Source organism: Coffea arabica, chromosome 1e (genome assembly GCF_036785885.1).
Source record: "Coffea arabica cultivar ET-39 chromosome 1e, Coffea Arabica ET-39 HiFi, whole genome shotgun sequence".
Taxonomy (NCBI): Eukaryota; Viridiplantae; Streptophyta; class Magnoliopsida; order Gentianales; family Rubiaceae; genus Coffea; species Coffea arabica.
This window is the reverse complement of record NC_092311.1, coordinates 56631041-56656348: the sequence shown is the minus strand read 5'-3', so window position 1 is coordinate 56656348 and position 25308 is coordinate 56631041. Positions and strand designations below refer to the sequence as shown.

The 25308-nt window shown below is 36.2% G+C and overlaps 3 protein-coding genes across 5 annotated transcripts; 2 read left to right on the top strand and 1 right to left on the bottom strand.

Annotated features, from left to right (window-relative positions):
* Window positions 1–7595: 7595 nt before the first annotated feature.
* Window positions 7596–16997, top strand: LOC113734847 (ABC transporter C family member 4). 2 transcript variants are annotated; one of them, XM_027261597.2, is made up of 12 exons: window positions 7596–7985; window positions 8808–10993; window positions 11893–12213; window positions 12699–12785; window positions 12885–13514; window positions 13712–13876; window positions 14002–14296; window positions 14775–14989; window positions 15093–15398; window positions 15653–15716; window positions 15828–16067; window positions 16390–16997. In XM_027261597.2, the coding sequence occupies exons 2-12, from the start codon at window positions 8891–8893 to the stop codon at window positions 16488–16490; spliced, it is 4527 nt and encodes a 1508-aa protein (XP_027117398.2). In that variant the 5' UTR covers window positions 7596–7985; window positions 8808–8890; the 3' UTR covers window positions 16491–16997. The 2 variants fall into 2 exon arrangements, 1 of the variants encoding a protein (XP_027117398.2); XR_011821845.1 differs by lacking the exon at window positions 16390–16997 and having other exon boundaries at window positions 7846–7985; window positions 15617–15716; window positions 15828–15969.
* Window positions 16998–18098: 1101 nt separating this feature from the next.
* On the top strand, window positions 18099–20356 carry LOC113734899 (uncharacterized). Its single transcript, XM_027261672.2, has 3 exons — window positions 18099–18565; window positions 19848–19969; window positions 20049–20356. The coding sequence occupies exons 1-3, from the start codon at window positions 18241–18243 to the stop codon at window positions 20160–20162; spliced, it is 561 nt and encodes a 186-aa protein (XP_027117473.2). The 5' UTR covers window positions 18099–18240; the 3' UTR covers window positions 20163–20356.
* A 318-nt stretch (window positions 20357–20674) lies between these two features.
* On the bottom strand, window positions 20675–24553 carry LOC113734893 (probable E3 ubiquitin-protein ligase BAH1-like 1). 2 transcript variants are annotated; one of them, XR_003459455.2, is made up of 7 exons: window positions 23875–24553; window positions 22907–23151; window positions 22566–22820; window positions 22214–22351; window positions 21892–22088; window positions 21171–21229; window positions 20902–21077 (listed from the first exon to the last, which is right to left on the bottom strand). XR_003459455.2 is itself a non-coding variant. In XM_027261656.2 (6 exons), exons 1-6 carry the CDS (start codon window positions 24080–24082, stop codon window positions 20972–20974), a joined length of 1011 nt encoding a protein of 336 aa, XP_027117457.1. In that variant the 5' UTR covers window positions 24083–24540; the 3' UTR covers window positions 20675–20971. The 2 variants fall into 2 exon arrangements, 1 of the variants encoding a protein (XP_027117457.1); XM_027261656.2 differs by lacking the exon at window positions 21892–22088 and having other exon boundaries at window positions 20675–21077; window positions 23875–24540.
* Window positions 24554–25308: the final 755 nt, after the last annotated feature.

The window sequence follows — 25308 nt, the reverse complement described above, 5'->3', positions numbered from 1 at the left end:
AAAATTTTCAAATAATCTTCTGTTCAAAGATGCTGAATAAAATTTTCAAATAATCTTCTATTCAAAGACGCTTAATCCTCAAATTTTAAGGTACAAATTGATCCATACAGTTTAAAAAAACAAAGCTTTTTAAAATTTTTCTAAATCCTCAAATACACAAAAGTTTTTTCACAAAATTTTTTTAAAAAATACGCCTTCCAAATGACCCCAAAATTTGGGTCAAGTTTGCGTCTCATCCAACACAAGATTCATGCGCGGAAAACTGAAAAGTAAACAACGTACGTCTTGGAAAATCAATCACGAGATTCGTATCTATAGAAAGTAAACAAAGCAGGTTTTGGAAAATTGATCAAGAGATGCATTTGGTGATGGGTTACCATCAGGACATCTTCTCATTAACAGCAACAAAATTACTTTTTTCAACTCCAGTAATGGCTTTTGTTGAAATAATTAACCCTAATCCCAAATTAACCTCTAAAAACCGGCAACTCTTGAAGGTAATCCAGGGGCTTAACTACCCAACCCAAACCCCTCCCAGAACCGATGTGAAAATGGAGAGTGAAAATGGATGCTGAATTAGTGTACCTGTGTCTACTGTCTCCTATGTAAAACCGCTCGTTTGAGATAATCAACAGTTGGTATATAATTACTTTAATTTGAAGTTAAACCGATACTCAACTATAGTATTAATTGATACGCAGCACAAGGTATCTCAGGTTTACCCTAATTACTATGTGACAATGTTACATTTTGACACAAAAAAAAAAAAAAAAAAAACTATGTGACAATGTTTGAAGCACCAAGTACAGGAATGTCAATGGGTTGGATTCGGATGAGAATTGAAATTTTTGGATCCAATCCCATCTTTATGTGGTAGACCTATATTCGATTCGTATATTCGACGGGTCTTGACTTTAGAGGTTTAGAATCGGATCCGACGAGTCTCAAATTGGATTTGAGTCTACTCGAAAAAAAAAAAGATCCAAAATAAATCAAAAACCAATCACAAATCAAATCTCCCAACTTAAATAAATCAAATTACAAAATTAAATTACAAATAACTCTCAATAGTCAATTTAAAACTAACCACAAATCAATCTACAGAATCATTACTAAATTATTAATTTGGTAAAAGAATGTATTTAGAAATATTTATATTTTATAATTATTAATATATTGTTCGAGTTCGAGTTAGAATCCTATATTCCGTATTTGATCTGTTTTTTTGTTAACGTAAACAGGTACGAGTTCGGGTTCAAGTATCGAAATTATTTTTCAATATAAATCCGAAATAAATTATCGAGTCCGGATTGAATCCGAAACTAAACCCGACCCATTGACACCCCTGACCAAGTGGTACCTGCCAACACACGCTGTACTCTCTGCAAGTATTATAAAACCCTCTCCATGGTTGGATGTTGAAAAATCCATGAAAGCGTTTAAAAATCAACGATGTGATAATAATCATAAAAATTTCTTTGCTTTTAGTTTCAGTAATATAGGGGGTGGTGCCAATGGGAGAGTCGTAGTTGGCGAAGAAGACCACAAAAGTTAGAAAAGCAGTCAATTGATTCCTGGATTCTACTACAGCCGGTAACACTGACGAAAGGAAAGTAATGGACAGGAGAAAACGAAAGTAGAAAAGTAAAAGCCGGACATTAAACGAAAAGGAGCAAACGTCTGCGCTGTTTGGAGCCTTCATGCATGGGCGGGGGAGTAGCATTCGGTGACCCCCCGAGTCCTCGTTTTGCACGCATAGGAGTTATGAACAAGCCAACAATCTACTGTACGATACTACCACAAATTCCACAAGATCATAACAGTAGTAGTAGTAGACATACCGTTGAGTCTTTCTTACATGGAAAATTCGCATCATAATAGTAGTGTATTATCGACCCTGTATGTTCTTGAGTTCTTCTTTTTTATTTTTATTTTTTGTAGTGTCCTTTTTAAATTGTTTCCGAATGGCAAATTGTGTAGTATTTGGGAAGAGTTTCTCTCGGCAATGGTAAGTTACAATTGTTAAAACAATTTATGGTGGTAGACTTTTCATTGAATAGTTGTGATAGAAAATAAGGCCTTGTTTAGATAGCAATTTTTCAAATGCTACGTTTTTCTGAACACATTTTTCAATCATCTTTTTACCTCACTTATATCAAATCGCTATAGTATTTTTTCTACAAAAAAAATTTAGAAAAATACAAGCCAAGCAAAGCCTACAACTTGGTGAGGACACTTGTAATGCATTCTCGGATGTGCATAGCAGGGGATGCAAAGAGAAAAATTTGTCAAATGGGTCCCTAACATTTACACAAAAATTTTTTAGTCCCTAACATTTAAAAGCAGTTAGAATAGTTTTTAACATATAAATTATTATCCATTTCGGTCCTAATGCTCATATTTGCTCATTTTTCCGACTAAAAATAACACGCCTCTCTCACGTGAGCATATTTTCAATGGCAAAACTAAAAAACATTATTGTTTTCAGTGTAAATGTGAAATTGAAGCTTCTGTTGTTGCTGCTTCAGCATATTTTTCTCAAATTGAAAAGCACTCGTGTCAATTTGAGGCTTGATCACCCTAGCGGTGTGGCTGCTGCTGTTGATCCCCTAAGAAACTACCATCATTAAACCCAATGAGCTTGATTTCATCACTTTTCCGTTAAAGTTGTGTGATTCGACCGTCAAGGAACCACCACCACCCTCTGTCTAGTAGGTTGTGCAGGATGCGAAACTCGGGCATCAAGATTGTGGGTTTTGGTGGGCTGCAGAGAAGAAGAGAAAAGAGATGACGTGGAAAATGATTTGGGTTGAGGAAGCGAAGCAAACAAAGATGACGATGGTTTTGGAAGCGATGCCAAAAGTCTTGAACTTTCCAAATTTTTTAGCAATTGTTGCCCATCACTCTCTTCTTGAAGTTCATTAGATTTATGTGAATTCAGGGTTGAGGAAGACGACAAGACGAGAGGCCTTGGGGGATGGGATTGGGGTGGGGGAAGTGGAACGGAGATGGATGAGGAAGAAGAAGATGATGAAGATTTTGGGGTTGACAGTGAGAAAAGAAATCCAGCGGATCTGGGATTTGAGAGCTGTGGTTTATTTTCTTGTTCTTGATCTCGTTCTTCGTCGGAAGAGGAGCAGCTCGCTAGCAAAAAGTCCATGACCAGAAGCAAAAGGGGAGAAAAGCCCTAATTTCAGAACAGGGAAAGAAAAATATGTGAAAATGTTGTCCTTGGAAAGAGGAGAAAAGCTTGTATTTATCAGTTTTACCTTTGAAAATATGTCCATGTGAGAGAGACGTGCTATTTTTAGTTGGAGAAATGAACAAATACGAGCATTATAAAAAAAATGGATCATAATTTATATGTTAAGGACTATTTTGGCTGATTTTAAATGTTAGGGATTAAAAAAAATTTTATGTAAATATTAGGGACCAATTTGACAAATTTATCTGGAGAGAATTCACGGCTATTTATTCATCACAGTAATTTTTATTATTTTAAATGGTGTTTGGATTACAATTTTTTATTAAAATTTTTTTATATTTTGTACGAGCATAAATTTTAATTATCTATTTAATTCACATGTATGAAATCGTTAATATAGTAAAATTTTCTATAAAATCTCAAAAAAAAAAAAGTAATATTAGCATTAAACGCGTGGTGTTCGGTGCCACGGCCTAAGGCTAACTACCCAAGGTCATCTTGTGGGCATGGCTTTGCGGGTCAAAGATTGCAATCCACTTAAGAAATGACGTGAGCTATGACGACTACACTTTCAGCACAACACGAGGAACGGGCGACGTCGCATGGAAAATTGGAAATTGGAATTGATTGCTTGATGCAGTTTGTCTTTGTCCTCCTCCTCCTGTCTCTGTACTTTTTATTTTATTACTTTTCCGGAAGCAGAAGAGATCCGGAGCGGATAAGCAGTACTGGCGCCCTGCCCCGGCCACGCACGCTCTTACCAGACGACAGACGGGACATGATTCCACCTTCGTCTGAGTGCTGACAAACAACATCCAACCTTTTTTTGCACAAATCTTTTTGATCTTTTCTGCTTCTGTGATAGTAAATTTGTTAACGAGCTCAGCAAAAACTCGATGCGACGGTTCCTTCTCCGTCTGGTTTGGAAGCTTTTGCATTTATTGGAGTCCTCCCAAAGAGGAGGGAATCCACTTCGTTCACGTCTGCAGGAATTGAAGTTTTGCCATCTACTTCCGATGGCAAAGTACATTAATGAATGCAAGCTATTTTACCCCCCGCCCCACCAACATTCGATAAATGTCCATCTAGTCCTCCCGGCCAAAAGCTTTACAATGCGGTCTCTGAATTTTATAGCTTCACCCGTTTTTTGTTTTCTCTCTGCCTCTTTCGTTTGAAGGATGTAACTACAGGTTCTGGGTGCTAAGAGGCATTTCTGAAGATGTTCGTTTTCTTTAAGAAAAATGAAAACTATAATTAATCTTCCATTTTATCTTCCCTCTATTTACCGAAATAAGTTCTTCGTAAGTAGCGCTACTTTTTTTTTTTTTTTTATTAAACTAGAAAACCATGCACGCAAATTACGGCTTTCATTCCGCTTCTTCCGGAAGCTGTTTTGCCTACCAAAAAAGAAAGGAAAAAAGAAATAGAGGGAGAATATTCCACTTCTTCGTTACGTACTAGAAGACTAGTACTACCAGTATTTACAGATTGCTATCTTTCATGTCCACTTATTCAACAAAAACTTTGACCAATAGGTGCAATAAATTTGTCCTATAATTGTTATAACTTCGGCACCAAGTTAATTGCGTTTTTCTCACGGATATGACCAGGCAATTCCAGTGGTCAAATAATCACTCATTCATTTGTGCGCGATATTTGATCATCGGAATAATTACTATAACACTTTTTGTAACGTGACATGTGTGAAATAAAAAAATATATTTACGATACAAACAAACAAAAATGTTTTTTTTAATTAAATTGCCTATTCAAACATAGGCAAGTACGGATCATATCTACTCATATTTCCAAGCAATTTGCTCCATCACGTGCAAGGAAATTTACAAGTGATTCTATTGTACTTTTTTGGGATTTCACATCTTCAACTTAAATTCACAATTAGACGGTGGAACGAGTTTTTTTAAACCCTTAAATTGTGTTAGTTTTAATTATTTCAAATTCGAATCATTATTATTATTAATAAATAAAAATTATGGGAATAGTTCCTAAAAGGACTATAGAATTTTCCTCTATTTTAAATTTAGAACTTTAGTAATATGCATTTTCCGAGTTTTTCTGAACAGCTTAAAATCGACTGTTAATGTTAAGTTTTGATGCATGTCTTTTACAATATGATTCTTGCTTGCACAATTGAAAGTACTATAGTAATTTTTCACAAAATAATCATACAAAAAAATTATTTAGCTAAATAGCTGGATTAATTTTTTTCTTTTTGGTTTTCTAAACTAAGCTATTGGATTGCATAGGACTATAATCGAAGTGATAAGGTTGTACTGGGCATCGATTTGAACATCAGCGATGTTCAAGCATTTTGGATGGTATTCATGCTACCATTTCTAATGTTTGTTTTTATTTTTTAAGAATTCGCTCTTTTTTTTTTCTTTTCTTTCTTAGTACGTGTCCTATCATTTTTTTGGCTAGTTTTAATATTAAAAAAATTGTTCAAAACCTTTCACATATTTCACTAAATGAATTTTTTTGGCCTTACTTTTAAAATATTAACTTTACATTCTTTATAAATTCAAGTTAACAGTTTTTTTGTCACAAACTAAATTTTAACCCATTTCTTAATTTGAAAATCACTACATGACCCATATGTAATAATATTTTATGTACAAAAATGGTCAGATTTCACTTTTTTAGTGGAAAATGAATTTTTGTCACTCAAAAAGTGAAAGCTGAACTTTTTGTGTATAAAAAGTGATTATGTGCAGGTCATATGGTGATTTTAGGTTAAAAAGTGATTGAAAATATAAGTTAGGACCAAATTCTGCAAACTTAGATTTATAAGGGACGTAACATTAATATTTTCAAAATAAATGACAAAAAAATTCACTTGACAAAATATGAACTATTTTTCCAACGCTCGTTATGATACACTTAACGGACTTATCACACAATTCAAGCGGCCAAATAAGCATCTAATTGTACATATTTGTTTACACCCAGTATTCGTTTAGTTCATACATAAAGGCTCTACTAATAACACATTTTTTCTCCTTGTTTATTGTGAGGGAAATGTTGTCATCATTCTTCTATACAAGTTATATAACGACAAAGGCTCTTGACTTTTTTGACGATGTAAATTAGATAAAAGTACCTTTATTCTTCATTACATTCGTAGTCACTCTCCTTTTATCAACTTATAAATTAAAGTAAAATATAAGAGGATAGCCAATAACAATTTCTTACTCTATCCATCACACTTTGATGGTGTTGATATTTTTTTTTCACACAGTTAAACAAAAATTAGTTGATTTTATTGAAATTGCAAATCTGGCTTATTATTTTTCTAAAATATCCTTACATTAATATTAATTATTTCAAATATTAAAATTTATAATCTGACTAATCATTACGCCTTTACATTAATTATAACAATAGCACTAAGGGAAAGTTGTACCATTCAAGGTGTGAATCAAAATCAATTATTGAATAAGATAGATTATATTTACTAATAATAAATTACTTAAATAAAGACATTTTAGAAAAGTTTAAAATTAACTATATTTTTTAATTGAAAAGTAACCTATAATTTAGCATGGATAAAAAAAAGAAAATATTATTATCAAAATGGGGGTGATGGAGTAATCTAATTTTGCATATTCTCTTTTACTTTCGAGAAAAATAAAATAACTATTGAGCATGCCCTCTTAAAATCAATGATAACCATTGATCCGCTAGCATCTATGGGTGTGTTTGGATTGCATGTTTTTAGATTTTTCTTATAGAAAAATTATTGTAATAATTTGATATATATGAGACAAAAAATGATTAAAAATAGATTCACGGAGAACGTAGCAAAAAAATTTTTTTTTTTTGGAAATATGCAATCCAAGCAAAATATGAAATAATGATTGGTCAACTTTGAGTTCTTTCCTATTTAAGGACATCTAGAGATTGGCAATAGAAATAGTCCCTACGAAGTTTCTCGGACTTGGGATACCAAGAACCATGGAGATCGAGATGGTTGTAGCTAATAAATGCAAGCGCTACAAGAAGATCATCGAAATGATTAAAAGCCTATTATTGGAAATAACGAAGAAGTCAAATTTTGGAATATTGGTTGATCACAATTTCTATTAAATAACCTCACCTCTTTAGACTAGGGTTTAAACCTCACATGCAGCGAAAAAAATTTAAGAATTGTGCTATAATACTTCCTGGATCTAATTGAGTCTGTATACCCACTAATCCCTGCCATAAAATGAGTAGGTTATACAAATATATCATTATTGACATAAAAAAAAAAAGAGATTCTATTAAATAACCAATTAAGAAAAACCTTTGCCTAATACCAAAATGACGATGACACACTGCTTCCACAGCATTTTGATATCTAGAGCATGTAGCACTTGTAGTAGCGGTGGTGACAATAATGGTATTGTCGTTGATTCATATTCCACAAAACCGTAATTGACACGATTAACGTAGTAGAATAATTTGCCACCAATTTTTACCTACTGGGTTTTTTTTTTTTTTTTTTTTTTTTTGGTCGTCTAGCTGACTTTTCCATGTCCGTGGCGGCTGTTTTGGTATTTAAAGCCTAAGCCGGGCAATGTTCATCCTCTTCGCTCTCTTGGACAGCGATTCCAGAAGCCCGGGAACCACCGGTGTCATTCAAATCGCTGTCTGGAACAAAAATGAGTCCGGAGCTCTGTCCTGAAGGTGCCTAAATCCCCGGATACTTTTACACCAGAGGGAGAGAAGGAGAGGAAACTAAGTGAGAGGCTTCTTCAGAATCCTAGGATCAATATAGGTATCTTTATTTTATTCTTATCACGTACCATCTCCTCGCTGTAGGTGCTTGCATGATGATTTGGTCTTGAACTTGGTTCGTACGTTAATTTGGTCACTTTGAGCCTGCGGTACAAGACAAAGTTGGTCTCTTTCACCTATTCCAGAGTTCCACCCTCAAACATCCTAAAGTTTTACTTCTATTTTTATTTTTTTAAAATTTGATTTTTGCTACTGAGTAGTGAGTAGGAGTGCTTTTTACCTGCTATTTCATTTTTCAGCCGGCGACGTTTCCTGTGTAAGTCTGGAGCACCTGGAAACTAATTCTTGCGCTCTTTGATGTTCCTTCTCATCTCGTCTGCTAAAAATTTTTGTCTTTTATTTTGTTTTTGTGAAGTCACTACTCAAGATGGTACTAACAAAGTCATATAATGATGATATTGTTTAGGTTAGATGTTTTGAGGTCTAAAGGCTGCTGTTAAAATCTCAATTCTGATCATGTTTTGGTTTGAGAAATGTTTAGCCGGATCATTCCTTTCTAACTTCTTCTTTTGGAGTTTTTTCCGTTTCTTTTCTTCTGGGTCTGCCCAAAATGCTTTCAAAGTACTGCGCATCATCCCAGATTCTAAAATGGAATTAGTAATTGTAGTACCGAAACTGCAGCCTCCTTTACTTTGAAAAGAGGAAGGGGTGGGGGGGGGGGGGGGGTGGGGGGAGGGCGGCCAATTCTGATTTCATTTCTGCCTTTTGTAATAATTTATAATAATAACCTTTTGGATTCTTATTCTTTTAGCTGAGTTCTCCAATTATTGTTTTAACATGCTCATCTTGTTTCCTTCTCCAGGAGAATGAAAGGATGAATTCTTTGTGAGATAAAATCATTGTATGGCTATGCTGTATGTTGGTTAGGCAGAGGTCGTAGCAAAGATGTCTTCACCTATTTGGATGACATCGCTTTCTTGTTCCACTTCTGTGGTACAATCCTCAGAGGATTCCACAGTTTCAGCCTTTGTTCAATGGCTAAGGTTCCTTTTCCTGTCTCCCTGTCCTCAGAGAGCTCTGTCATCTTCCATTGCCATTCTGCTGTGGATAACTTTCCTTGTTTTTGCAATACAAAAACTATGGTCTAGATTTAGTACCAAACATGAATTGAGTTCTAACCTCAGCAAGCCTCTCATTGAGAGCAGCACACCACCTCTTAGAGCTAACCTTTGGTATAAGTTGACTCTGATTGCGACCGTTGTTTTAGCCTTATCTTCCTTAATGTTGTGCATTCTGGCATTCAATGGAGGTAACCAGGGCTCATGGAGGGTTGTCGACGGACTATTTTGGTTGCTTCAGGCATTAACCCATGTAGTGATTACACTACTAATTCTCCACGAGAAGAGGTTCAAAGCTGTTACTCATCCATTATCTCTTCGGGTTTACTGGATTGCAAGCTTCATTATCCAAGTTTTGTTCGTCACTTCGGCGCTTATCCGCATAATATCTGCCCGTGAAACTGATTCAGTCTTGAGACTAGATGACATTGTTTCAATAACTGTATTTCCTTTGTTGATTATTCTTCTGATTGTTGCCCTCAAGGGGTCTACCGGTATCCTAGTAATTAGATGTTCTGAATCAATAATAAATGGAGAGACCACATTATATGAACCACTTCAGGATAAATCCTCCAATGTGAGTGGGTTTGCTACAGCATCTATTGTATCAAAAGTTTTTTGGCTCTGGGTTAATTCTCTTTTGGTAAGAGGCTATAAATCCCCTCTAAAGCTTGATGATGTCCCAATTCTCTCACCACAGCATAGAGCTGAGCGCATGTCGGAGCTGTTTCAACGGAAGTGGCCTAAACCTGAAGAAAAATCAAAGCACCCTGTGAGAACTACATTGTTTCGCTGCTTCTGGAAGGAAGTTACCTTCATTGCCTTCCTTGCCATTGTGAGGCTTTGCGTCATGTATGTGGGGCCTACACTGATCGATCGGTTTGTTGATTATACATCTGGGAAGAGGACCTCAAGTTATGAAGGATACTACCTTGTAGTTGTTCTCTTGATAGCCAAGTTTGTGGAAGTTCTGAGCTCACACCAGTTCAATTTTAACTCCCAGAAACTTGGGATGATGATACGCTCCACACTTATTACTTCATTGTACAAAAAGGGTTTAAGACTTTCATGCTCAGCAAGACAAGCTCATGGTGTTGGACAGATTGTAAACTACATGGCCGTGGATGCGCAACAGCTTTCTGATATGATGCTACAACTGCATGCCTTATGGTTGATGCCATTGCAAGTTACCGTTGCCTTAAGTATCCTCTATACTTACCTAGGCATTTCGACCATTGTAGCGTTTCTTGGACTTGTATCCATTATGGTGTTTGTGGTGTTTGGGACTCGAAGGAATAACCGGTTCCAGTTCAATATCATGAAAGATAGGGACTCCAGAATGAAAGCAACAAATGAGATGCTTAACTACATGAGGGTAATCAAATTTCAGGCTTGGGAAGAACATTTCAACAAAAGAATTCAATCTTTCCGTGAATCAGAGTTTGCATGGCTAACCAAATTCTTGTACTCGTTTTGTGCAAATATTATTGTGCTCTGGAGCACACCAGTATTTATAGCTACATTGACATTTGGAAGTGCGATCCTGCTGGGGGTTCCACTTGATGCAGGAACAGTCTTCACTGCTATCTCACTCTTTAAAATGTTGCAAGAACCTATCAGGGCCTTCCCACAGTCTATGATTTCACTCTCACAGGCAATGATATCACTGGATAGGTTGGATAGGTACATGATGAGTAAGGAACTGATGGATGATTCAGTGGAGAGGGTAGAAGGTTGTGGAAGTGAGATTGCTGTGGAGGTGGAAGATGGAACTTTTAATTGGGATGAAGAAAGCAGGAAAGAAGTAGTAAAGGATTTGAATTTTATGATCAGCAAAGGCGAGCTTGCAGCGATTGTTGGGACTGTAGGATCAGGGAAGTCTTCACTTCTGGCATCAATTCTTGGCGAGATGCATAAAATATCAGGAAAGGTACATATTAAATATTTTTCAGGGCCTTATCCCTATATCAAATTGATTACTTCACATTTGTCACTGGAAAAGTACTCTTTTTTCTTTATTGTGCCTTGTGTATTTATTTGTCATTGAAGTATTGCAACTTTCTGTTCATTGTATGGTTCGTAATCTGATTGTTGCCTTACACGTAATTTGTCCAAGTAATAGACTATTCGGGGATTTCACACATCCTCTTCTTCTCCGCGTCACAGATTCTCATTTCGCTGATACGATTTAAATGTCGTATTGTGTTATTCAGCAGACAGCATGAGCACAAAGAGTTTATCTTTTGGTATACATGAGCACAGTGATTTGTTTTCTCTGGATGTCTTGCTTGTGCATCAGAGCTTGGTAACTGGAAGATTTTGCCTTTTGCTACTTGTGGCCGACAGACCTAAGTTTGCGCAGTCGTTGGCTCAAGTAATTGGAAACATTATGTCTATTTTTGAAATCACATATATTGTAATTTTTGTCTGTGAAAAATTGGTTCAATTTCAACTTCCAAAGATGTAGGTCCAAATGATTCAACCGTCAAACTCTAACCAGATTACTGCTGAAACATCATCCAAATCTTCACATAAACTTTTTGGGTTGGGGTGTGTATTTGTCCTCGTTATTTGAGTCTTTGGGGGTTATGATTTATTATTGAATGATGGGCTATTTGTCATTTTCCAAACCCTAAAGTTCTTATCCTTGGGAACGCCTTTTAGTATCATTGGTCAACTACTTCTTAATAGGGGCAGCCCATTATATTCTTCTTTGTTGGCCACAAGTTGGTTGTGAGGAAAAGCTTCCTGAGTGTCATGCAGGAATGCTCCTTATTTTATAATGCTAACACATTTCATTACAAGCTTACCAACTATTTGTTGCTGCAGCTCAGGGTTTGTGGTACCACAGCTTTTGTTGCACAAACCTCATGGATTCAGAATGGGACAATTCAAGAAAATATCCTTTTTGGTCTGTCAATGAACCAAGAGAGATATAAGGAAGTTCTTAGGGTTTGTTGTTTGGAGAAGGACTTGGATATGATGGAGTTTGGAGATCAGACTGAAATTGGAGAGCGTGGCATCAATCTAAGTGGTGGGCAAAAGCAGCGAATTCAACTTGCCAGGGCTGTTTACCAAGATTGTGATATCTATCTACTTGATGATGTGTTTAGTGCAGTTGATGCTCAAACTGGTTCTGAAATATTCAAGGTGATAAGAGTTTTGAAATGATTTTCAAAATGGTGGTGATATCTATATCTTGAAAGTATTTAATGCTGTTTTAAGATGTCCTATTTCTCCAATTATTTGCCAAATTAGATGTGACCTGATGTTTGTAGTAGCTACAGTCACTGACATAATTTTCTCAGTTTGGTCCTCTTCTTCTCCATTTTCTTGTTATTACTGTTAAATGAGAACCAGAACACAAGCCTGCTACTTGCGAATGCCCATTTGTTAATGATGTATGATGCTTTTGTTGACATTTTATGTTGATCCCTTGGCTTCATTCCTTGTAGGCTCCAATTAACATGATTATTAAGCTTTGAGTGACATGCTTGTTAGTTGATACATATTGTTCTGCATTGACATTGTGATTGTCTTTTTAGTTTCAATTGAAGTTGTGATATTCCAGTAGCCCTAGTTGTTATTTTGTCAGTTATTAAATGCTGTTTAACACTTTCCAGTCTCTCTTGCAGGAATGTGTTAGAGGAACCCTTAGAGAGAAAACCATTTTGCTTGTTACACACCAAGTTGACTTCTTACACAATGTTGATCTGATCCTAGTATGTCCTATGCTCATTTATCCTCCTCCTTTCCTAGGTTGTCCATGTGTATATGTGGATTCTGGCATCATAGACTTGACCTCTTAATATTGAAACCAGGTTATGCGAGATGGGATGATTGCTGAATCCGGAAATTACAATGATCTACTTGAATCTGGGAAGGATTTCAAATCTTTGGTGGCTGCTCATGAGTCATCTATGGAACTTGTTGAGGCAGAAAGCTCCAAGCGCAGGAAAACTTCAGTTGATCAACCAACATCTCCTCAAGCATGTTTTAGTCCTAGACAAGAAAACGATGACATGAAATCTCAAGAACAGAGCCAATCTGATCGGGGAACTTCTAAACTTATCAAGGAAGAGGAGAGAGAAACCGGGAAAGTCAGCTTACATGTTTATAAACTATACTGCACTGAATCTTTAGGGTGGTGGGGTGTGATTGCGGTGTTGCTGATTTCTGTGTTGTGGCAAGGGTCATTAATGGCGGGTGACTACTGGTTGGCTTATGAAACATCAGGAAAGCGTGCTATGTCATTCAATCCTTCTGTTTTTATTTGGATATATGCTATTATAGCAGCTGGTTCCTTTGTGCTGATATTGATGAGAATTTTTTTACTTACATTCATGGGGCTTAAGACATCCCAAATATTCTTCAAAGGAATTCTTCACAGCATATTGCACGCTCCAATGTCATTTTTTGATACTACACCTTCTGGAAGAATTTTAAGCCGGGTAACGTTTTCTACACTTTCGGGTTGGGTTGTTCATTTTGGTGCCAAGCTGGAAAAAAAAAATCATGTCCATATGTACATTTAGCTACATTAGATTGCATGGGGAAAAAACTAGATTATATGAAAGAAATGTTCAAAGTAACTGAACATGTTTCAATTACTGGATTCATTGATATGTTGTTTCATAAAATTTTGCAGGCGTCAAATGATCAGACTAATATTGATGTATTTGTCCCACTTTTTACCAACTTCTTCATTTCCATGTACATCACACTATTTGGGATCATCATCATCACATGTCAAAATGCTTGGCCAACCGTCTTACTATTGATTCCACTTGGCTGGCTGAATTACTGGTTTCGGGTATGTGCATCATTTATGGAGCTTAAAGGTTAAATTGTTTCAGTGTAACTAAGACTTTAAACCATTCTTTGGCGAGAGATAGATAATTAGTGCTAAGACTAAGTTATTCCTCATTTGGGTTGCAGGGGTACTATCTTGCAACATCACGTGAATTGACTCGGCTTGACTCTATTACAAAAGCACCAGTTATCCATCACTTCTCGGAAAGTATATCTGGAATTACGACAATCCGTTGTTTCAGGAAGCAGGAAAGGTTTTGCCAGGAAAACGTTAACCGTGTGAATTCGAACCTGCGTATGGACTTCCACAACTATGGGTGCAATGAATGGTTGGGTTTTCGTTTGGAACTCATGGGGATCTTCATCCTTTGCATTTCTGCATTGTTTATGATCGTGTTGCCGAGCACTATCATCAAGCCAGGTGTATAATCTACTTAAATCCTTATTAATGACAAAGTACTAGTTTTTTTGGTTATATTGATTTAAAGGCATGACTCCCGATTTATCAGCTGGTGGTATTATTACCTGGGAAAATAAGGTTATTAATAGGTTAAAACTGAAGACATAGTTTTCATCTTTCTTGACGAAATAGACTTATAACTGGTCAATCGGATTATTAAACCTTTGAAATATCATAATATCTAGTATAATCAACCTCTTTTTCTTTTCTGTCATTTTAATGGGGTTTCTCAAGTTCATTAGTAAAGGAATTTTCAAAGATCATGTTACAGAATTAATTTCTTCATATAATTCTCAGTTGATTCCTGTTATCATTTGCTGCCTACAAAGTTTATAAATGGATGATACAACTGGAAAATATAATGTCCCTTCTAGTCATCATTCTCCTCTGTCCTTGCTACTGCAATAGAGATGTTACTGATCTACACTTCACTGCTCAGAGAACGTGGGGTTATCTCTCTCTTATGGATTGTCCCTCAACAGTGTGCTTTTCTGGGCAATATATGTCAGTTGTGCTTTGGAAAATAAAATGGTTTCAGTTGAGAGGATAAAGCAATTTACAAATATACCATCAGAAGCAGCATGGAAGAAAGAAGATTGCCTTCCTTCTCCAGAGTGGCCAAGCAAGGGCAATGTTGAGCTCATAGATTTACAGGTAGCTCAATCTGCATTTCTTCAAGTTTGTATGATGAATAGCTGCTTCATTAATATGGTATTCTGTAGGTTTCCAGAGATTCATTTGTTTGTATTCTGAACAGGTAAGATATCGTCCAAATACCCCTCTGGTTATCAAAGGAATAACACTCAGCATAAAAGGGGGTGAGAAGATTGGTGTTGTTGGTCGAACTGGGGGTGGAAAATCAACTTTGATCCAGGTTTTCTTTAGGTTGGTGGAGCCTTCAGAAGGAAGAATCATTATTGATGGCATTGACATTAGCACTCTTGGGCTGTATGATCTTAGGTCTCGATTTGGAATCATCCCTCAAGAACCTGTTCTTTTTGAAGGAACTGTGAGAAGCAACATTGATCCAATTGGACAGTATTCTGATGAAGAGATATGGAAGGTAAAGAGAACTATTACTGTTAGTAGTTGAGTTTGGACCTCAAGCTAAATAGATTTCCCCCAGCATGTGCCATGGTTTTAACATTTTCTAGTATGCAGCATCTGTCGACTGTGGTTACTTCACTTTTCTAATGTGTGATTTTGTGATTCTGTTCCATACATTGAAACCATGCTTGCCGAGATAGGTTGTAGCGTCTTAGTCCTTCTGTTTTTCTATAGTTAATACTCACGGACCCGTGAACTTATGAACCACAGAGCCTTGAGCGCTGCCAGCTTAAGGAGGTAGTAGCTGCAAAGCCCGATAAGCTGGACTCTTTAGGTACTGTAGCATAAATCTGATCAGTTGCTTCTATTTTGTTCTCAGTTGCTGTTATTAGTTATCAATGCTACCGCTGAAAGAGTACGAATTTTCACTGGTTAATGTTTTTAGTTGTTGATAATGGAGAAAATTGGAGTGTCGGGCAGAGACAGCTTCTCTGTTTGGGACGTGTAATGCTAAAACGCAGCAAGCTTTTATTTATGGATGAGGCGACTGCCTCAGTTGATTCACAAACAGATGGCGTGATCCAGAAGATCATCAGGGAGGACTTCTCTTCCCGTACAATTGTAAGCATTGCCCATAGAATTCCAACAGTTATGGACTGTGACAGAGTTCTTGTAATTGATTCAGGTTTGTGCCTCTCCCACCCCTTAGTTCAGCCATGCTTCATCTTTGTTTTCATTTATTTTTTGTTTCTTTTTTCTTGAGCAAATAATTCCTCTGGGAACAAGTAGACTGTCAAAATGTCGCCATTTTGGCCTGCCTTTGATCTGTTCCTGATTGCATGCAGCAGATTACCTAAATTAATCATGTCCTTTTTTCCTATGATTCTGTTGCGCTCCGACTTTGCCTGATCTGGGTTTATTCTTCATGATTGCACCTGATAGAGATTTCCTGCTTTCACCAAAGCTGGGTGAAATGATTATTGTTTTTCTTTTTGTGCATTGAACAGGTAAAGCAAAAGAATTTGACAAGCCATCGAGTTTGCTGGAGAAGCCTTCTCTCTTTGGAGCATTGGTTGAGGAGTATGCCAACCGATCTTCTGAACTCTAGCTCTGATCCTAGCATTCTTGGAATGGGCTGAAGATTGATTCTTGTTGGTTGAATTATATTTTCCACAACTTCGTCTTGCATGTTAGGAAGCATACTCTGGCTATTCAAACGTTATAGATTTGTCAATAGAGGACACGGTACGGTAGTACCATTATCCACACCACAATTGATGAGCAGCCAGAAACCAAAACCAATTCTTGAAGTGAAGCTGATGGACGCGGTATAAGCTGCCATGAATCAAGTTCCTTTGCAGCAAATATCCTGAATTCATTCGTTGATCATCCTACGGGGAAGTTGATCATAAAGAACTCGAAGCTTTTCAGCACTCGTCATCTAGCTTATTTTATTGTATTTTATTTCTGAATGTCCTTATGATTGGTCATTATCAGGACCATCTAAGAATCTAGCTAAAGTCCTACTGTACATTCAAATACTTGAATTTTATCCATATTTTGTATATGATTATTCTTAAATCATATAAATTATTATTATTATTATTATCCTTAACCACTTTTATCTTTTTTAATAAATATAAATTATTTTTTTATTTGTATGGAGTTTTTTTATTTAGTCGATTATAATTAATGTTGCTAGAAACAGAATATTCATTCATAATAAAATAAAAATATATTTATTTTTAGGGAAAATTTCAGAAACCTCCCTTGAGGTTCTTAACAATTTCATTTAGCTTTCTCAACGTTTTAAAAATTATACATATCGTCGTATCATTTAAAATGATAATACTATCCTTAAATATTTTAATAAAATTTCCTTGTTTGGTGTGCTTATATTTAGAGTGACTTTTAAAATTATATTTTATTCATTTTCCTTCTTGTTCCTTTTATTTATTTTTATTTTTTGCCAATAAAATTGTAGAACTATCACTACTATTACCTCTAGTTTTTATTGTAATCAAATGTCGAATTAGTAATTTTTTATATGAGTTAACTTATATGTAATTCAATGTTTTTGCTTATCTTTATTTCCTATTTTTTGGTATTACAATTAACATTAAATAAAAAAGAAATGGTCCAAAATCACTACTAAATTATGATAATTCGACTACTCGAAAAATTTATAAACTCTAAATGAATTATTTCAACATTTTCTTTTATATCTTATAAATCTAAATTCATAATAAAATACCATCAAAAGTATCCTATTATAATGATAAAATTATTATTATAGTTGTTTATTAAACAGTAAGTATGGACATGAAAATTTTGGCACCTTTCCTTATAATTATATTAGACACTCTTATAATTGTATAAAAAAATAAATTAAAACTCATTACACAAGGGTATTTTTAGGTATTCATTTAAAAATTTGACCAAGTCAATATTATTTTAAGGTTTTATTCCAAAAACTATCAAATCAAGGGAGGTAGGTATAATTCTTCAAATTTGAGGGGAGCTCAATGAAATTGTTAGAAATCTCAGGGGAGATTTCTGAAATTACCTCATATTTTTAAAATAACTATTAATTAAAATTTTTTTTTCATGAATTATTCTGCTTGCTCAACTTCAACAACTAATCAAAACTTTTTTTTTTTTTTTTTTAAATTTCATTACAATCAGGTGGAAACAACGAAGTACAAACAAACAGAAAATTTGAGTCGTGACTGTTTAAAAAAAAAAAGAGAACGACGAGTTAAATTAGACCGTCTCCCCTCCTCTTACCCCTAAAACCCTACTAAAACCCCCGACATCCGTTTTCGAAGCATCCCGAGAGAGAGAGAGAATAGAGGACGATGGGGAGGTCACGAAGGAAGTACAGGAGGTCAAGGCCGAAGGTGCGGGTCGGGTTGCCAAAGAAACACCCTCACGTATTCAAGCCGGCCTTCAATCTTCCCCCGAAGCTCCGAACTCTGTTGGATCCCCAGTCTTCTAAGTGGGACGACACAGCTAGCGTCATCCACAATTACAAGTCATTCGGCGTCGTTTCTAACCCCAACCTGCTCAGCGTACGCTCTCGCACCTCCCACATCATAGAAACCGATTCTCTTCAGGTCCCACCGCCGCCTCCATCCGACGACTCCAACGCCTTCGATTCCGGGAGCGACCTCGAAGAGGATGGTCAGTTTTATTTTAATCTTTATTTTTGGATTGAATACTGAATGCATTTTTGCCTTCATTTTCAAGGTGGTTTCATTTTTTTAATTATTATTTTAAAATAGATTTTGGGCCTGTTTCTCCTTTGCTTAAACATACAGTTTAGCTCATGTTTAAATTGCAATAATGAGATGTGAACATTGAGGTGCATTTCGAAAAGGATTTTGGATCTTATATACTTCTGTAAAGAAATACCAATGCCAGGTTAATTGTTTAATTAGTTTCTTCTAGAATTGTTTAAAACTCCAGCAAATGGGAAGATGCCCCCGCGCACCCCCCCTCCCCCCAAAAAAAAAAAAGAATTTTGTTAATTTGGTCGTAGCTTGAACTTTGCAGGCAGATCATTTTAATAGGTTTCATTCTTTCATTTTCTTCTTGTGGCGAAAAAACAGATGCTTGAGATTTAATTCGTTAATTAAATGTACCTGTGTTTAACTGGTTACATTTTAAGTTTGCTGCTCAGGTTGGAGGGCGAAGGAAACTTTTGGTGGGGCAGCAGGGGATTTTTTTTTTTTTTTTTGGGTTTGGTTGGGGGTGGGGGGGTTGGTGGGAATACTTTTTCTCTTGATTCGCTGATCTTCTCTGTAGATTTTCTTTTTTGGGGTCAAAATCTCTGTAGATTGTTAGCTTTGATATTATCCCTTTTGTTTGTTACAGTGTGAGCATGTACTTTTGGCAACATTACCTTACAGCTACGGATAGTTACTTTTGTATCTTCATGGTTGATTAAACTTCAGGTTTAGGTCCTTACTTTCATATCCTAGCAAAACAAAGTTGAGTTTTTCCTCTTTTTTTTTTCAACATAAAAAGCTGCTCATTGCCATGAACATAGGTTTTTTTTTAAAAAAAAAAATGCAAAAACACATCTGTTTGGATCCTTCAGTTTTTCAAAGTTTTTCAAATACTATAAAAATTTTTAAAAAGTGCTCTAAAAGGTACTCTAAAAAGTGGTTTAAATTTTTTTTATGTTTAAAAAATATCTCAAAATATATCTTAAAAACTCTACTACTTTTAAATATTTCAAAATATTTTCTAAAAAATTCCAAAATATACTCTACAAACTCTGCTACAGTAAAACTTTTCAAAAATACCCTAAAAAACAGTTCATCCAAACAGAGAGTATACTTTCTTCCCCTTTCTTGTGACATCAACTGTGTAAAGCCTTGAATTATGCAGTTTTTATTTGAGAATGTACCCCTCACCTCTATGTAAGTATTGCTGACATGATAGGTTGGAAAATTCCTAGATTTAAAGACAGCACTTGGGAAGAAGCGCAGTGATGGGAAAAGTGCACCATTGCAACCTCTAACTACCATGCAGCGCTATCACATTGGGCGACTTATAGATGAATATGGGGAGGACTATGAGGTGAGAATTGCAAATGTTACAGATACCTATCAATTTTGTTATTTGTTTCTTTGTGCTAATTAGATTTCTTGCTTTACAGAGCATGTTCAAGGATACAAAACTAAACAAGATGCAGCATTCAGTAGCAACGCTAAAGAAGTTGTGCAGAAGATATCACACCTGTCAAGGGAAAAATCCTTTAATTAAGAAGTAAGAAGGGAACAAATGAAGTTTGCTACAGAACACCAGTAGCTTTTGCTGCCACGGGATACACATTGATTTGTTGTTGACTGAAAACGCCAGCACCCCTACTGTTGGATGTTTGCAATACATAAATGATTAGCTCACTGAGTAGATGATGAATCTTTTTAACAACTGATCTACTAAAAAATTTCTCTCCCTTCTTGATATCCCTTCTCCTGCTTTTCCATTTGCTTCTCCTTTTTGGTATGTTTTGGGGTGTTTGTGGACCATGTGTCTAGGATTATGAAAAATAGCTTAAATTTAGTTTTTGATGGTCACCGAAGTTGCATGGTATTTCTCCAAAGATCTCGTATGGAATTCAAAAGGTGTCCACCTTCAAAATCATTTTTTAGCTTTAAGTAGATACATGTACTAAGTAAATAATTTTTTTTTTCCTTTTGCATTTTTTGGGTGAGACTTTGATGACAGAATTTCGCTTTAGAGATTCAGATGAAGAGGGGTTTTTTATTTGTACGATACCAATGAACCTAATTGCAGGCGGGCACAACTTTTTTTATTTTTTTTTCTTTGCCAAAAGCATGTCATTACAAAAGGACGATACAGAACGAGTAATAGGCCTCCAAAATTAACCTGATAACGCGGCCACCGGTTATTTTGGACCTCAGGTTAGACTTGTTCAAAAGCCAACTTATTTATGTACAGGTTATTTTGGTTTCGCTCAGAAATGTCGGAGAAGACAACACTTCCAATCCCAGAGAAACCCATAGATTCCCTTATACATGCATAGCAAATCAAAGACAATTAACGCTGCGATTCTTGTTATATACCCATGAATGCTCGACACTGTGATTCCCAGTGCTCCTTGGCTTGTCTAATTCTTTCGGCTCGTTCAGACTGTAGTCGCGCCGCCCAGTACTCCGGACAACTGTTCAAGTATGCTTTTTTTTTTTAGTACGAACTAAAGTAATGAATAAATGCCAACTCACAACACTCGTCATGCATAAGTTTAAGATCACACCTTTGGCTTAATAGAATGTTTAGCTCCTCCAAATGCACAGCACCTTCATAAACTCCTGCCTGCAATTGCAACTCGACAGTTATAGAATGGATGGCAACATGCAATATGAATCTCAATTCAAGGTACATTATTGGTCTTTTAACTCACGATTATAATTCAATAATTCAGGATAAGAAGGAAATTGTAATCAATGAATCATATGATACAACAGAACAGTTGCCTAGGCTTTTCACCACAGTCTACATACCACCACAGGGTATACCACATAAATTTTGTTGAAATGTCAGAAGAAGCTGGAAATTAACTGTCATTCCTTTCCTTAATTTATATGACCAAAAAGAGTTTGAGGAAAATCAGCAACAAGGCTGATGCATGCGTATGAGAATATGCAATAATAACCACAGGTGCTACAGCAAGTGAGCTAATACAGTTCTAAACCACTTATTTTTGTTGAACTATATGATAGTTCATTTTCATCCAACTATTACAATCTTTAAACACAGCCGTGTGCCCACAACATTGCAAGGTGAAGTACAACCATTTTAATTTTGGATGGTCAACCAATTGATCTGATAACCGTCCAGAGTAATAAATTTGGAGGTTTTGTTGAATGTTGTAAAATTCCTTCTTTAGCTCCATGGAGCATGGTGTCCGAAAAATTTCAACCCTAGATGGATTGCTCAAACAAAAAATTATTCGCCAAGGGAAAGAATAAACAGACCTGATGAGTTCATGTGGAGATAAACATCGACAAGTTTGTTTGACCTAAAATTGTGAGAAGTGTGATAGTTCTTGACATTCAGTTGGAATGTACAAAACCAGTCTGATGGCCAGACAAGGATATGCAAATATAAGACATTCTGGTAGACTTGAATAATCCATTGAGCAGGACACAAATTCGTTCACTTGATGTTAAATCTATGGAACAGATGAAAAAGTGTTTAGTGAAACATTTTCAATAGATTCCAGCCTGTTGACTACATGACGAAAAGCAGGACAGATTGGTAGGAAGAACTTAAAAGTGAAGACTTCTAAGTATTTACCTCTCTGCAAAGGGGGCACTTTTCCTTGGGACTAGCTGCCTTCAATCCATCCACTATGGTCACTGATCCTGCCTTGCAAGCACACATGTAGCAGAATATATGACCGCAAGTCAAAGACACTGGATCAAAAACTGTATCCTGTTGGAGAAGAGCAGCTAATAAAAAGCTCAACATTATGAAAAGAGTAGCTAATCTGATATGATGAATTTTACAATATTGATAAGACTTAAGGTTGAGTTTCTTCATAAGAATTATCAGCAAGAATCAAATATCAATAAGAAAAAGCATAACGATAGTTACTCATGTTAATGAAATAGCTGGCACACTTATATGAGATAATAAAGAAACTAACCAAGCATATCGAACAAGTCAAGTCCAGTTCAAGCTTGACTGAATCAAAGAGCTCACAAGAAAGAGAAGGCTTTTCATCTTTAAATATGAGGGAACAGCCGTTGAACAAAGCAGGAGCATTCCTTGTATTGCCCTTTGTCTCTTGCGAATTTATGTGAAAGGCCATCAGCTCACATAGCCATGGTGATTGGAGAATCTCAAGGTTCCTACTGTGCGCTTGAGACTTAAATACTTGGCCTTGCTTGGAGTAGTGTATCTGTACAAAAAATCAACAACTGGTAAATCCAAAATTCTTGTGCATTAACTTGAGAATATCATACTCATGCTCTATTAAAAGTAAACCTTATCATATTTCTTCAGTATCTTACGCAAGGCAATGGCATTAATCAGTGCGTAAGTGACCAACTCCTTGCCTTCTTCAATCAGTGCGATATGGTTGCCTTGTATTTTGTCTTTAAACCAAATAAAGCACTTACGGAAACCCGATGCCAAATGGAGCTCAAGCAACCTCTGGGCATTCTCGTTGAAGAAGCCAACAACTTCAGACATCTCCTTCAGAAGTGAAGGGAAAAACGTGCCATCACACACTGCAGAGCACAAAATACCCTCATTTAGATGAATCCTAATCAAGAGAAGAATTTATACTTGAAGGGTTCAATGCTTATACTGATTTGTCTATGCAAAAGTGAAAACAGGAATAAAAGCATCATTTCCTGCCACAACAAGATGTATGGTGCTTTTTTTTTCTGGGGGTTTTCCTGCTACATGGTAAACATATTAATGATTCCCCCCAACCCCCCTCAATTCAAATATCCTATCTCTTCAGTTACAATGTCTTAACTATCGTTCAATCGAGGTCGATTTTTAGGTAGTTGGGACGTAGAAATTGATCAGAATAAGAAATTCAAAATTCTTATCCAGATCCTTCAGCATCAAGAAAACTCGTAGATCTTTTAAATGCATCATTCTCCTATCTCTACCAATATGTAAAGTCTTTCCTAATACCAAGACAAACGAAAAGGTAGTACCAGAGTTCTTGTATTGGACAAGTACTCACCCTAATAAGGAGGTGATGAAAGGTAACCAATGATAACAAAAACAAAGAGAAAACGAACGTTGAAAAGCCAATTCAGAAATAGAACCACCCAAAAATTCATCCCAATTCAACGCAGGACGTTGGAATCTGCAACCCAATCACACCTTATCTCGGTGTCGAGTAATAAATACGATATCATTTGTAACCGACCGAATGTGTGAAATCCAATAATCAGAAGCTATTAGTACTAGATATGAATAGAAGCTCTAAGCACCTGGGCAAGAGTCCGGGCAAGAGGAGGATCTACCGCAGAGGGTAGAATCTCCGAAATGATCAGGAACAAGGGCAGCGTTATCACGGGATTGAAGGTGTCGTCGACACCTTTTCAAGATTTTCTTGAGATTCTTGAAACCAACCCCAGGCAATTTCTTCCTCTGGCATTGTCCTTGCATGTATTCCTCGTACTTCTTGCAGAACTTCATCTTCAACCTCGCCTCACCTCCTTGCTTTTCCAACTCCTAATACTAATAATACGGTGATAAAAAGCGGCGTACAATTTCAAAATTCTTATAGGACCGAGGTTTTCTTTGTCCTGTTCAGATGACTTAAAAACCCTTAACCTTTTGGTTAGAAATTTGCTACTCAATCCCTTTCTAATAAGTACTAATTCTGAGCAGTTTAGGTTCTGAAAACAACACTAGGCTGCTGCTACTGCAACTATCCAATCCAGGAGTCTCCTCTCTCCACTGGACGGCCCTCTCTGTTCTCTCCCTCTCTCTCTATGTTCCCGAAACTACCGGTTTTCAATGACACCTGAAGCCCAAACAAGCCAAATTAACCCAGCGTAACCCGGTCCGTCCGAGAAAATAAGGGAAAGCTTTACTACAAAAGTGGCCAATTAAGAAAGGGGAAAAAAAGAAACAGAAAAAGTCAATTTACCGCTAACCTTTTCACACGTCTCGCGGATTACTACGTTGGAGTGCTACCTGATTAAGAAGATGAACATCTTAAGATTTAAATATAGTATTAACTTTAAGTGCTGAATTGGCCGAACAAACAAATTTCATGATTTTTTCTTGTCTTTGATTTTAAGCTAAACTACTGAAAATAATTTCCCAAAAGATTTCCAAAATTGAGACTACGGTGCTTTTGCTAAAAAAGGAATTTTTTTTTCAGGATAAAAGTACTTTTTTAATATGTCATTGTTCGAATCTAGAGGTCGAGTTATTGGCCATTAAAGCACTTTCGGCATAAAACTCAACATTTTGCTTTTAGAACAACTTTTGTGTTTGTTTCAAAAAAAAATATTAATTTTAACAAATTTTGAAATAAATGAAGAGATAAATATTATGTTTTTTACCAATTCAAAATTGCACATCGCTAGCCACGCAGACATGTATAACATATCCATTCAAAGTAGCCCAACTCAACCAACCATGCGATTTCTGCCGCAGACACGGAAAATGAGAAAGATCACAAAAGGTTCCTTCCATGATTTTTATTTAGACCATAGAGTCGAATTTATTAAGCCATAGATAGGCCAGAAGCTTCATTTTTTTTTTTTTTTTTTGTCAACACAGGGTGTCCGGGTCCATCCTTACGGGACCCGACTAATTCCCTACGATCCGAGAGAGAAGGCCCCACTCCACACCGAGCACATTAACAACGGGACTCGAATTCTGGATAAATCAGGAAGGTCGCCATACTC

What these genes read in the sequence shown, in the direction of transcription:
- LOC113734847 (XM_027261597.2), top strand. Translation starts at nt 8,891, where the DNA reads ATGTCTTCACCTATTTGGATGACATCGCTTTCTTGTTCCACTTCTGTG. An exon ending in ACAATGTTGATCTGATCCTA is followed by an intron (nt 12,786 to 12,884) that starts GTATGTCCTATG and finishes TATTGAAACCAG; the next exon opens with GTTATGCGAGATGGGATGAT. An exon ending in TTGAGCTCATAGATTTACAG is followed by an intron (nt 14,990 to 15,092) that starts GTAGCTCAATCT and finishes TATTCTGAACAG; the next exon opens with GTAAGATATCGTCCAAATAC.
- LOC113734899 (XM_027261672.2), top strand. Translation starts at nt 18,241, where the DNA reads ATGGGGAGGTCACGAAGGAAGTACAGGAGGTCAAGGCCGAAGGTGCGG. An exon ending in GAGCGACCTCGAAGAGGATG is followed by an intron (nt 18,566 to 19,847) that starts GTCAGTTTTATT and finishes GAAAATTCCTAG; the next exon opens with ATTTAAAGACAGCACTTGGG. An exon ending in AATATGGGGAGGACTATGAG is followed by an intron (nt 19,970 to 20,048) that starts GTGAGAATTGCA and finishes CTTGCTTTACAG; the next exon opens with AGCATGTTCAAGGATACAAA.
- LOC113734893 (XM_027261656.2), bottom strand. Translation starts at nt 24,082, where the DNA reads ATGAAGTTCTGCAAGAAGTACGAGGAATACATGCAAGGACAATGCCAG. An exon ending in TTGCCCGGACTCTTGCCCAG is followed by an intron (nt 23,152 to 23,874) that starts GTGCTTAGAGCT and finishes TGTGCTCTGCAG; the next exon opens with TGTGTGATGGCACGTTTTTC. An exon ending in AACATTCTATTAAGCCAAAG is followed by an intron (nt 21,078 to 21,170) that starts GTGTGATCTTAA and finishes ATACTTGAACAG; the next exon opens with TTGTCCGGAGTACTGGGCGG.